This window comes from Mauremys mutica, chromosome 1 (genome assembly GCF_020497125.1).
Source record: "Mauremys mutica isolate MM-2020 ecotype Southern chromosome 1, ASM2049712v1, whole genome shotgun sequence".
Taxonomy (NCBI): Eukaryota; Metazoa; Chordata; order Testudines; family Geoemydidae; genus Mauremys; species Mauremys mutica.
This window is the reverse complement of record NC_059072.1, coordinates 354,712,092-354,724,954: the sequence shown is the minus strand read 5'-3', so window position 1 is coordinate 354,724,954 and position 12,863 is coordinate 354,712,092. Positions and strand designations below refer to the sequence as shown.

The 12,863-nt window shown below is 45.6% G+C and overlaps 1 protein-coding gene across 3 annotated transcripts in view; it reads right to left on the bottom strand.

Moving 5' to 3' along the window:
• PGM2L1 (phosphoglucomutase 2 like 1) overlaps positions 1-12,464 on the bottom strand; it is a 78,893-nt gene extending 66,429 nt beyond the window's left edge. For all 3 annotated transcript variants that reach the window (XM_045022682.1, XR_006580802.1, XR_006580800.1), the window contains exon 1: positions 12,034-12,464. In XM_045022682.1, coding sequence (XP_044878617.1) covers positions 12,034-12,132 — 99 coding nt within the window. In that variant the 5' untranslated portion in view covers positions 12,133-12,464. The remainder of the gene's footprint in view (positions 1-12,033) is intronic.
• Positions 12,465-12,863: the final 399 nt, after the last annotated feature.

Below are 12,863 nucleotides of genomic sequence, written 5' to 3'. Positions count from 1 at the left end.
AAAACAGAAGGGTCAGAAGAGAATAGTTAAAATAAATCAAATACAGATGTAGACTTACATGCCTCCTCTTGGCAGCTGCCAGAATTACTATGACAGGAGGCTTTACTGAAACCCTTTAAGGTGAAAAAACCTAGGCTGTTTTGATATAAAAATAATTGAGGAGCAACTGCTATAGTTTTCCTTGTTTTATAAAACAGATGCTCCAGGACGCTCTAGCATCCTTAAAGGCCCCAGAGCTGGCTCTGTCCACATATTTACTCAAGTGACACCATCATAGGACCTAATCACATCAGCCACACCATCAAGGGCTCGTTCACCTGCACATCTACCAACATGATATATGCCATCATGTGCCAGCAATGCCCCTCTGCCATGTACATTGGCCAAACCGGACAGTCTCTAAGCAAAAGAATAAATGGACACAAATCTGACATCAGGAATCATAACATTCAAAAACCAGTGGGAGAACACTTCAACCTCTCTAACCACTCAGTGACAGACTTGAAGGTGGCAATTTTGCAACAAAACAAAAAAAAAACTTCAAAAACAGACTCCAAAGAGAGACTGCTGAACTCAAATTAATATGCAAATTAGATACAATTAACTCAGGCTTAAACAGAGACTGGGAATGGTTGGGTCATTACACTAATTGACTCTATTTCCCTATGTTAAGTTCTCCTCACACCTTCTATGGGTCATCTTAATTATCACTTCAAAAGGTTTTATTTTTTCTCCTGCTGATGATAGCTCATCTCAATTGATTAGACTCTTCCTGTTGGTATGCATACTTCCACCTTTTCATGTTCTCTGTATGTATAAATATCTCCTGTCTGTGTGTTCCATTCTATGCATCCGAAGAAGTGAGCTGTAGCTCACGAAAGCTCATGCTAAAATAAATTTGTTAGTCTCTAAGGTGCCACAAGTACTCCTGTTCTTTTTGCGGATACAGACTAACACGGCTGCTACTCTGAAACCTGTCCTAGAATCGTTTGCTTTCACTGCTGCACTGAAGTAGCTTAACTTTAAAATAAAAACAATTTAAAAAAATAAATAAATAAAGAGAAGGATGTCGTCGCAAATTGTTTTATAAACCAGATTTGAGAGGTTTTTTTAACTGGACAAGACAGATAAGGTGTCTTAAACCCATTTTAACTAAACCTAATTTGAATTGAATTTTAAATTCAATTCAGCTTGCATGGCACTTTCTAGTTCAAATGACATTACTGGTCTTATCAGACACTGACAAAGATTTAATACTAAAAAAGACAAAAAAGTTGTTACAAGAGCAGGTATTCTAAGAGTAAAAGCAAAGAAAATAATTCAACCACCGTTGAAAGGGGTAAAACTTTGTAGATTCTAAAACAATTTTCAGGTCTACTGACATCGGGATCCTTTGCAAATTTCATCAGAGTCTCTCCCTGAGGTCTGCAAATTCATGATTCTGGCCTATTATTCCACCTCACTGACTAAGCAATAGTGTTTTTAATATCTCATTTCAAGTAGACTCTGCTAAGGATGCTCAGAAAAATCTTCCAACATCAACTCCAGAAAGAGAAGCATTTTGCACCTTCATCAAGCTTGCTACTTGACAATATAAAAAAGCCTGCAGAAGTTTCCTTTCCACAGACCATTAATTTCAGGTCTGTTGTAAACAGAAGAGCACAGGAGAATGAATTAGCAGATGAAATGGGGGGAAAAAAAAAAACACATGGGCAGGAGGATCATTGACAGAATACAACCTTATCCCTGGATTTGAAGAAGGTACACCTGTACCCGGATCTAACATGACCCGATCTAACACGAATTTGGATACAACGCAGTAAAGCAGCGCTCGGGGGTGGTGGGGGGGTGGGAGAGGCAGGACTGCGCACTTCAGCGGATCAAAGCAAGTTCGATATAACGTGGTTTCACCTATAACACAGAAAGATTTTTTGGCTCCCGAGGACAGCGTTATATCGAGGTAGAGGTGTATTACAAAAAGAAAAATATCCTTTACCTGAAAGTGTTCTCTAGTAGGAAGCTATTAAATCCTTTGTACCCTCTACACATCCAGATTGTCCAGGGAAGTTAGAACATTTGCAGAAAACATACTGTTCTATACTGACATTCTGAAGCACTATTCCACTAAGACTAATGATCAGGAGGAGCAGACTTACTGTTTTCATTCTTCAATACAAAATTACTTTTGCTTACTGTCATAGGTCTCACCCCCACTTAGAGCTGTTGGGTTCCAATATGGGGACCTGCATGAATTTATCTAAACTTAAATCCTAGTTTAGATCTGATAAAAGCTGCCACCACCCAATCAGGTACGTGGATTGGGACACAGTCCTTCCCCAAAATCCTAGGGGATCCCAAGAGCCCCAAATCCATGGAGTTCTTACACCCAGGAGAAATAAACCATTCCCCCCTGCTTCCTCCCCCCTCCCTTTTCCTAGGAGAGATACCGGGATTTAACTACAGAGGGATACCTCCCCCTCCCCTTTCCCTGAGAATCCACCCAAGGGAAGATCAACCAAGTCCTTTATAGAAAAGATTTATTAAAGACTAAAAAGAAAGTAACTGTCTCTGTAACCAAGATGCAAAAATACAGGGTCTAAACTTATCAATCTCTGGAGAGAATCCCCCCTCCTTTCTTTCTCAGTAAAAGCAATAACAGCAAACAGGAATAAAGAATTCCTTCAGCAACCACACAATTGCAAATATAGAAAGCAACTCAAAAGACTAATCCGCCTTTCTAATTAATACTCACTATTAAATAGTAGAAACTACTCCAGGAGAACTTGGAGACATGACTGGCCTCTCTTAGATCCAAAGAGAGCTCTAACAAAGAACACAGACAAAGGCTTCCCTCCACAGAGATTTGAAATTATCTTGTCTCTGATTGGTCCTCTGGTCAGGTGGTCATCAGGTACTGCATGTTAACCCTTTACAGGTAAAAGAGACCTTAACCCTTAACTATCTGTTTATGACACTTACATTGTAGGTATTGTGGAACTAATTCTGAAGTGTTACTCTAGAATTGACAGTAGATGTATAGATTCCTTCTCCCTCCTGACACACATCAGGTTTGAGTGCCCACTTATGAAACTCCCCAAGCAGAGTCACATATTCCATGGCAAAACCACAGAACCCTGAGACATTCCAGGGTTGGAAATTCTGTGACATCTTCAACTAGATTAACAAATTAAGATTTTACTGAATATCAAATTGATTAGTACAATCAGAATATAGCTTCAGTTGAATTCAGTTTTCTGCTACTCCATTTTTTTTAATTTTCAGTGTGCTGCACAATCTGTACTGAAGACAAATAGATGAAGTATAAAAATCAGGGGAAACCTGGAAGTTTTGGCAGCAGAGGAGACAGTTGGGACTTTTGGCACCTGAGAAAGTGAGTGATGTCAACATGATCAGCAGTGAAAGTTGCATTTTTAACTGCCATAATTAGGTTTCAAAACAAACACTAATTGAGATAATAGGACAGTTCACACCTCAGAACTATTGTTCCTATCTTTCTGCAAACACTGCACTAGATACACTGTTCCCATTTATGTTTTCTTCCCATCCATAAGGACTAGAAGCTTTTTGTTTTTTAAATAAAAAAAAAGAAAAACACACATTCATTCTGGAACACAATTCCACAATAAATTCCACAGCCACAGAATTGCAGAGTACACAAATCCATGGCCACCAGCCTATACAAAACTTAAAATTCCTGCTATGAAGGTAGTGCCAATTCCTGCAATTATTGCAGGTCAGTGGATGTTTTATTAATGTTTTCAAATGGAAGCAGGATCAGCCCCTAAAAATCCAATAGTACTATAGTATGGAAAGTATTTTATAAATGTTCCTGAGCAACACAGAATTTAGAATGTTCTGTGACACAACTAATTCATCTCTAACATATAGTTTAAAAGCATTATCACCCTGATAGTACCACTTATACCACGTTCTTGATTTTTACATTCTATTGTAGAAAAAAATCCAAAGACTTGTTTATTCATTATTAATTATCTCAATTTACTAGCATTTGCACCTGCACAATAATACAAGATCTAAAGTGAGGTTTTTAGCCTATTAAAGTTTTGTTTAAAACAGCTTATCTCATGAATGCAAAAAGTACTGTTCTTTTTGCTTCCTCAGCGAAAGAAAACAAAGTGACTTCATGCATTTCCCAAAACTCATTGTTTTTGTCCCCATGGTCAGGATGACCCCCAGTGATTCCGTTCCTGGTGTGCTGACTTTAAGCTGTTTTCACATCCTCCTGTTAACACCATATACAGAACAGAGCTTCCAATGCTTAATCTACATATGAATCAAGGCCCATAGATGAATCTACATCCATTTGTCTGGCAAAACCTGTTTGCAGGTTTTAAAGCTTTTTTGAGTACATATACACAACTCAAATATCCCATGTACCTACATCATGCAATGAATATGAGAATCAGTATGACAAACTTTTATTAGATGCCTCACACTTTACCTTCTTTGGATAAATACTATGAGAGCAATATGTTGGGTGTAGTGAGTTTGTCAGACAGGTACTGTTACAGAACAATGAATCTTTTACCAGAGAGATTCTTAGGATCTCAGCAAAACCTAAACATTGCTGTATTGAGAACCTGAAAGTGAAATTAACAATGAAATTCAGTGCAAATCAATAAAATCAAAGAGCTGAAGGAAATGAAAAAGGAAGTTGCATGAAGACTTAAAAGCAAATAAGATATTTAAAATGTTTGGCTTTTTCTAGTATTTTCACCTGTTAGAAAGCATATTTTAGTTTTGATCGACTTTTAAACTGTGTATCCCAACTCCTACATTTACTTCAAATTACTCTAGGCAGTTTGATACATCCATTTCTTCCTTATTCTGTTTAAGCTAAATCATTCTACTCTTTTTAGTTTCTCCTTGTACACAAGATCTTTATAGACCTTTTCTATTTCTGTTACAAGATGTCCTCAGAGATGAAGTGCTATTTACAGGGGCGGCTCTATAAATTAGGCCGCCCCAAGCAGCGCGGCGCGCTGCGCCGCCCTTCCCCGGTCCCGCGGCGGGTGCCGTGGTCCCGCGGCTCCGCTTGAGCTGCCGCAGGCATGCCTGCGGGAGCTCAACCAGAGCCGCGGGACCACGGCACCCGCCGCGGGCATGACTGCGGCAGGTCCACTCGTCCCAGGCTCCGGTGGACCTCCCGCAGGCATGCCTGCGGAAGGTCCGCCGAAGCCAAATGCCGCCCCCCCCCGGGAAAGGGCCGCCCCACGCGCCTGCTTGGCGCGCTGGGGTCTAGAGCCGGCCCTGGCTATTTAGTTCTCAACATCAATTTTAGTTCACTACATCACCTGAATCTACACAGAACAGCAGTTCTTTTAACCAGGGATCTTTATGGACTCTGTTACATATCATCTGACATTTGTCCTCTTTACCTCAGAAATAATTCAAAGCATCAACACATTTGCCTAAGTTGACATGGCAGACATCTCTAGACTTGTACACTCCAGTATGCAATAGACCATAGTAATGCATTTTTCAAACCTCTCCACAAGTCTGGCTTAACATAGCACCAAGGATTCTTCACTAACAAATATTAACAGTGTAGTGGTTTTAATTTTTTGAAGATTGGTTGCCAGTACATCTTAGGTTCAGTTTTAAGAAACTAATACCAAAGTATTGCCTTACCATACAGCCTCTTATTTAGTTGAGCTGCTAGTTCCCTATGGCCTTATTTGCACTTTGAGATACTTTTGCTATCCCCAAAATCCACCTGCAGTGAGTTATGGCTACGATTTTCACTTTTGTCCTTCAACTTTATAATAATCTTCTCGGGAAAAGAGCAATATTAATAATCCCATTATGAAGACTCTCCACTTACCCAACCCCAGAACTTAATATCACATATAGTCAACACTGATAAAGTTAGGACTCCTCCACTGAGCTTGATCAAGAAATCAGACATCCATTAGAGCAGGGGTGGGCAAACTTTTTGGCCCGAGGGCCACATCTGGGTATGAAAATCGTATGGCAGGCCATGAATGCGCACGCAATTAGGGGTTGGGGGCAGGAGGGGTGAAAGCATTGGCTGGGGGTGTGGGTTCTGGAATGGGGCTAGGGATGAGGGTGCAGGAGGGCTGGAGAGGGATCAGGGCTGGGGCTTGGGATGCAGGAGGGGATCAGGGGTGCAGGCTCCGGGCATCACTTGCCGCAGCTTCTGGGAGCTGCTTGAGGTATGTCCTTCTCCAACTCCTATGCGGAGGCGCAGCCAGGCGGCTCTGCATGCTGTACTGTCTGCAGGCACTGCCCCTGCAGCGCCCATTGGCCATGGTTGCCGGCCAATGGAGGCAGTGTGCGGAGCCCCCTGGCTGTCCTTACACGTAGTAAGTGGAGGGGGGATGTGCTGCTGCTTCCAGGAGCTGCAAGGAGCCCTAGCATGCGTGGAGCAGGGCAAGCCCCCAAACCCACTCCCCGGCTGGAGCAGGGCAAGCCCCAGACCCTGCTCCCCAGCTTGATCTTGAGGGCCGGATTAAAATGCCTGAAGGGCCGGATGCGGCTCCCTGGCCATAATTTTGCCCACCTCTGCATTAGAGTGTAGGCTCTGCAGGAGCTAACTAGCAACAAACCTGCAGCTGGCCAATAGGAGCATAAGAATTTATTTTTAAAATGTTGATTGAGAACTTACCTCTCAGACAGATACCCCCTCATTATGCACATTACTACATCTTTCCAGACAGAGATATAAATCCCTCCCTTTAGGCTCATTTTTTATTTAGTTGCTCCAAACCTTAACTAGATGTACTGTTGCCCTGGAAAATTCCTCAGGTGTGAAACCAGTATTTGATCCTCCAAGTTCATATTAAATGCCTTCTGCATTGCTCTCCACAACAGGTTCTCAGACACTATGTTGACAAGGGCCTTATAAAAAGATATCAGATCTTTAATGAAATAATCTTGTTTTCATGCCACTCGAGAAGCATAGTCCGGCACTATATAAAGTCATCTAATGAAAACAGAGTCCACCTACTCACAATTGAGGTTGGGACCCTACAGTGAGCTCCATGTGGGAGATGTTCTGCTAAAAATACCTTGTCCTGGGACCCCTTTCTGAGAAGTCTGTACATGCCCAAACTCAATCTTGGGAGAGCAAAGGGAAAATAAAAAGAATTCAGACATGAAAAATGGGACCAAGGAGAGGGGGAAATGCTCATAGCAGAATAAGCTAGTGTTTCATTTGGTCAAGTATGTGGTCTACAGATGAGGAGGACTGACGACCGGGGGGGGGGGGGGGGAGGAGGGAGGAGAAACAGGATGCTGTTGTATCTTGTAAACTTGAAAGAGCTAATTTCTCAGCATAGAAAAATGAGACAGGGATCAACAACAACAAAAAACTGACAATAGAGGAAATTAAGAAAAAGTAAATCAGCAGAAAAGGAAACAAATGGAAAAACCGTGATGGAAACAAAATTTAGATTAGTGAAAGTTTCCTTTGTACAAACGCCTACTTATGTTATTCTTTGGAAAGCATCCTACAGCTCTTAATCTGAGAGGAAAAAGGAAAAGACATTTGCAAGCTAGTGCTATTTAGCCTGGAGTCAAATGGTTTCCTATTGTTCCTCTTGGGCACTGCAGATGAATGGCTAAAGTGGGTGTTTCTGTTAGCCACAGGCAGTTGCAGGTACATTAAAACCTAAAATGATAACAGTACAAAAGGCTGAGGGTTGTGTATTAATTAGGCTCCAAGAAACTGGTTTTAAAATGGAGACAAGTAGTATCTGTTTACAATGGCAATGCTATGGGATGAAAGCGTCGCAGAAATAAATTAATCATGTATGTTCAAGGCACTTGCTTTGTCTTTGGCATTTGGCCAAAGGAAAGTTATCATAATTAAGGAGTTTAAAATCAAAACAAACAACACAAAAGACCATACATATAAAGATTCTGATTAATTACAAAAATCTAATTCATTATATTCATTTTGATAAAGATGTCATACTACACATGTTTTGCTTTTGCAGCTCTTATTAAAATTTAGTGTTTAAGAAACCTGTTTTTAATGTTCTTCTATCCAGCATCATTTCAGGGGGGGGGGGAAAACTAGAAATCCTGCTAATTTTACCTTCATGCTTTGTTCAAATATCTCATTGAATGAATGTGTTTGCTGAATAAGGCCTGGTGTCTGGAGTTGAAGATGTTGCACTTCAGGCTGCAGTTCTGGAAATCAGGCACTAGCACAAAGTGAAACTGACTTAAAAGCAAGTGTAAACAAAGTGATTGACACTTTATTCCCATTGTCTATAATTAAAACTGTAAACTTTGTGAATTAGATGTTTTAAAAATTGATTATTAATCTTAGGTGTTTAGTAACACAGGTCAGGAAGTTTTTTAAAAAGCAAACAAACAATTTTCAACCTGACAATGTACCTAGGAATTACTTCGTGGAAGTTCTATGCCCTGTGTTATACAGGAGGTCAGATTACATAACCACAATGGTCCCTTTTGGTTTTAGAATTGATTAATCTTTACATGAAAAATTATTAGCCAGATAATCCACAATATTGGATCCTGACTACATAAGAACATAACATAAGAACATAAGAATGGCCGTACTGGGTCAGACCAAAGGTCTATCTAGCCCAGTATCTGTTTTCCGACAGTGGCCAATGCCAGGTGCCCCAGAGGGAGTGAACCTAACAGGCAATGATCAAGTGATCTCTCTCCTGCCATCTATCTCCATCCTCTGACAAACAGAGGCTAGGGACACCATTCCTTACCCATCTTAGCTAATAGCCATTTATGGACTTAACCACCATGAATTTATCTAGTTCTCTTTTAAACATTGTTATAGTCAGTGATGAGCTGCCAAATTTTTAACAACGGGTTCCCTCCTCCCTCCCAATTTTTAACAACGGGTTCCCTCCTTCCCCCCCTCCGTGGGGGGGGGATCGTGCCCCATCCAACCCCTCATGTTCCTTAACACACACACTCCGAGACCCCTGACCCATCCCCCCCTTCCCTGTCCCCTGACTGCCCCTTGCCGCCCCACCCAACCCCTCCTCTCATTCTCAATGGCCCCCCAGAACCCCTACCCCATACAACTACCCCTTCTCTCTCTCCCTGAGTGCCCCCACCACCTCATCCAACCCTGCTCTTTCCTGACTGCTCCCCGGGACCCTTGCCCCCATTCAATCCCCCTGTTTCCTGCCCTCTGACTGCCCTGACCCCTATCCACCCCCCCCACAACCCACCCCCTCTCTGCCCCCTTACCACACTGCCTGGGGACCGGGTCCACTCTGCCAGGACCACGACCGGTGCCGGGCCCCGACTCCCCGGGCCGGGGCCCCCGACGCCCCGGGCCCGGGCCGGGGCCCCGACGCGCCGGGGCCCGACTCCCGGCGCGCCGGGGCCCGACTCCCGGCCCCTCGGCCCGGCCCCGACTCCCCGGGCCGGCACCGGGGCCCGGCCGCTCGGCGGCAGCCGCGGGGCCCGACTCCCCGGGCCGGCGCTGGGCTGGAGGGAGCCCCGGTCTGGGACCGGGAGCTGCTGAGCCAGCCGCACCTCCCCTCCCCCTCCGCGCCCCAGCTTACCTGCTGGCTGCCTCCATGCTGCTTGTTCAGGCTTCCCGCGAACATCTGATTCGCGGGAAGCAGGGGAGGGGGAGGAGAAGGGGGCGGAGCAGGAGAGGAGTGGGCGGGAACTTTTGTTAAATTTAGCAGCCCTTAACAAGCGGTTCTAAAATGGCTGCTAAATTTAACAACGGGTTCGCACGAACCCGTGCGAACCCCCTGCAGCTCACCCCTGGTTATAGTCCTAGCCTTCACGTCCTCCTCAGGTAAGGAGTTCCATATGTTGACTGTGCGCTGCGTGAAAAAGAACTTCCTTTTATTTGTTTTAAACCTGCTGCCTATTAATTTCATTTGGTGACCCCTAGTTCTTGTATTATGGGAATAAGTAAATAACGTTTCCTTATCCACTTTCTCAACATCACTCATGATTTTATATACCTCTATCATGTCCCCCCTTAGTCTTCTCTTTTCCAAGCTGAAGAGTCCTAGCCTCCTAGGACTACATCCTAGAATTAAATGTTAGTGTTTTGTGAAAACTGGTATAGTTGTGCAGGCCTTTTGGTGCCTCGTTCTATTTTTAAAATAGCATGCCAGAACTCCAATCTCTATGTTTAATGTGGAAGAAATGACATATGTCTATGTTTACACATTAGTTTTCCAGATTCAGAAAGTCAAGACAAATACAAAGTCACCATGGCCTCACATAATTCAGTGAAAATATACTTTATCCCAGTAATTATCCATGTTCCCATTGTTTTTAAACTCCTTTAATGTCAATACAACGTATTCTTCACTTCCTGTCCTAAGCAGCTATGCATGTGTTATTAAGCAGTTGCTAGGTTTCAGGTGACTGCATTCAGTACTAGCCAAAATATTCTCTTTACAAAGAGTTCTAACAATCAATGAAATTTATAAGAGCTTTGATATCCTAAAATGAGCCAAATCCTGCAAAAGCTTATCACATGTAAGCAATTTTGGCTTCAGCGGGAGACAGGTCTTTGCAGGATCAAGCCTAACAATGGAATTCTCATATCAAAACAAATTAATAAGCCATCTAGTTTGTTATCAGGGACAACAGCTAATACTCAGCACTTCAGATGAAAGCATTCCAACACCATAATGCATCTAATTATGTAATACCATTGGATACTCTGGCTCACTGACCCCAGCTGGTGGTGAGCTTGTGCCATGAAGTATTATAGCTTTTTTTTTTTTGTTTGTTTGTTTTTAAGGCTAGACAGAAAGTGTAAATGCTATCCCTATTTATACGGACCCCTAATCCTTTTTAGTATTTACAACACAATATTCTACAGTAGTGTATTCCTTTAGGTTAGTTACACATTGCATTAAAAATATGTTTGCCCATTTAATTTTTTTGCCTTTTTCATATTGAACGCCCCCCTCAGAACCTGTCAAAGCACCACAAAGGGTTTCTTATGTTGCTCTTCTATATTAGGGCCACATTAATTCTCTCTGGGGATTTATTTGAAAAGAGAAACCACTGAAGTGTTTGCTTCTCCACATAAAGCAATGCATTCAGTAATTTATCTGCCAATCAATGCATCTCCCCCTTTATACCTTCTTATAGGCTGCATTATGTGCTAAACAGATTACAAGGCAACACAGCGTTTACTCCCATCTGGGATTCCAGGATCTTCACATGCCACATTCCTCCCCACATATATTTTTCCAACGATTGCTCTCACCCTTCTCCCTTGTTGCATGAGAGCTCAGCCCATCACCGCCTGAGCAGTCGGACAACCTCATAAAAGGAGCATCAGTTACTGGGCAAAGGAGGAGAACTGGAATGTGATGTCATGAGACCAGATTGACACTTATTGACAAAAAAACAAGAGAGATGACGAGGAAGATAAACGCATTACCAAGGGCAAAGCCAACTAACGCCAAATGAATGTGTCCTCAGAGGGAACAAAGACACACCACCACCACCCCCCCCACACACACACACACGCACAAAGGGGGCATGTTTGTTTGTTTTTTAAACGTCTTAAGACAGCAGTGTCTAGTGGTGACTCAAACACCCTGTTTAAGGAACTGCAAAGCGCACCTTGGTGGGATAAAACCTGCAGAGGGTGGGGGAATGCAGCCTGCCATGGGCGAGCTCTGGGCCAATACTGCCAGGGCCCCGAGAACCCCGCAGGATGCCCTTTTGCGCAGTCCAGTCACTCCCGCAGGCAGACACGCCCGCTACCCCTGCGGGCTGCCCTGCTTGGGTCTAATTCCGGGCGGCGGGTTTAGTGCGGGGCTAACGGGTGGGCTCGGTGGCTTCTGATTTACAGGGGGGTCAGACGAGATGATCTGGTCCTGCCCTCAGGCATGAACCGCCCCCCCCCGCTCCCAGACACGCACAGGCAGGCAGGCGGCAGCGCCCAGACACGCACAGCCAGCGGCTCGGCTCCGGCCGCTCCCGGGCAGGGCACACGCTCGCAGCCACCCGCAGGCCGGCGGGGCGGGTACCCACCTTGTCCCAGCTGAGCCATTGCCCGACCGCCTTGTCCAGCTGCGCGTCCCCGGTGCTGCGGGCGATGAGCAGGTTGGAGTTGACGTCCCCGTCCCCCATGGCGGCGGCGGCGGGCGGGTCGCACGAGCGGCGGACGCTGGGGAAATCACCTGCCGGCGCCCAGCACGGCCAAGGGCATCGCCCGGGCGGGGGTCGCTGCTCGGTGCCTCAGCCAGGGACAAGGGGCGACGGCGCAGGGGGCGTCCCCGCCTCGGGAGAGGGACCCCGGCGCGAGCCGGGCTCACGCGGCGGGCACTGCGGAGGGGGGGAGGGGAGTTGTGCGGACGCGGGGACAGACCCCCCTCAGGCGCCCTCCCGCCGCCAGGCTGCGTCGCCTCAGAGTAACGGTCCCTCCGCTGCGTACTCCGCGAGCCGAGCACTATCAACAACACCACCAGCCGCAGCCCCGCCCCTTCGCCGGCCCCGCCCCGGCCCAACGGCCGCCGCCGCAGCAGCGTTCCAGGCCACGCCCACCCAGGGCTAGCGCCACCACCCCGGCACGCGCGCTCCTGGCCCCGCGCCCCGCCCGCTCGCCACCGCCTCCGGCCGGCGCTGCGGCGTGCCCGTCCCTGTACGGCCCCTCTCGCGGTGCCCCACGGGAAATGTAGTTCTCCCTCCCTTCGTGGGTGGAGATGTGGGAGGAGAATCGGGAGAGTAAGGGACTCCAGTTCCCGGCAGTCCCTGCTCTCTCTCTCGGGGTTGGACGCTGCCAGTGTGGAGGCGGCTAGGGCTGACCCACTCTGGGTGCCCACCAAGTGTTCCCCTCTCGGGCGGAGACCATCTCTCCAGGG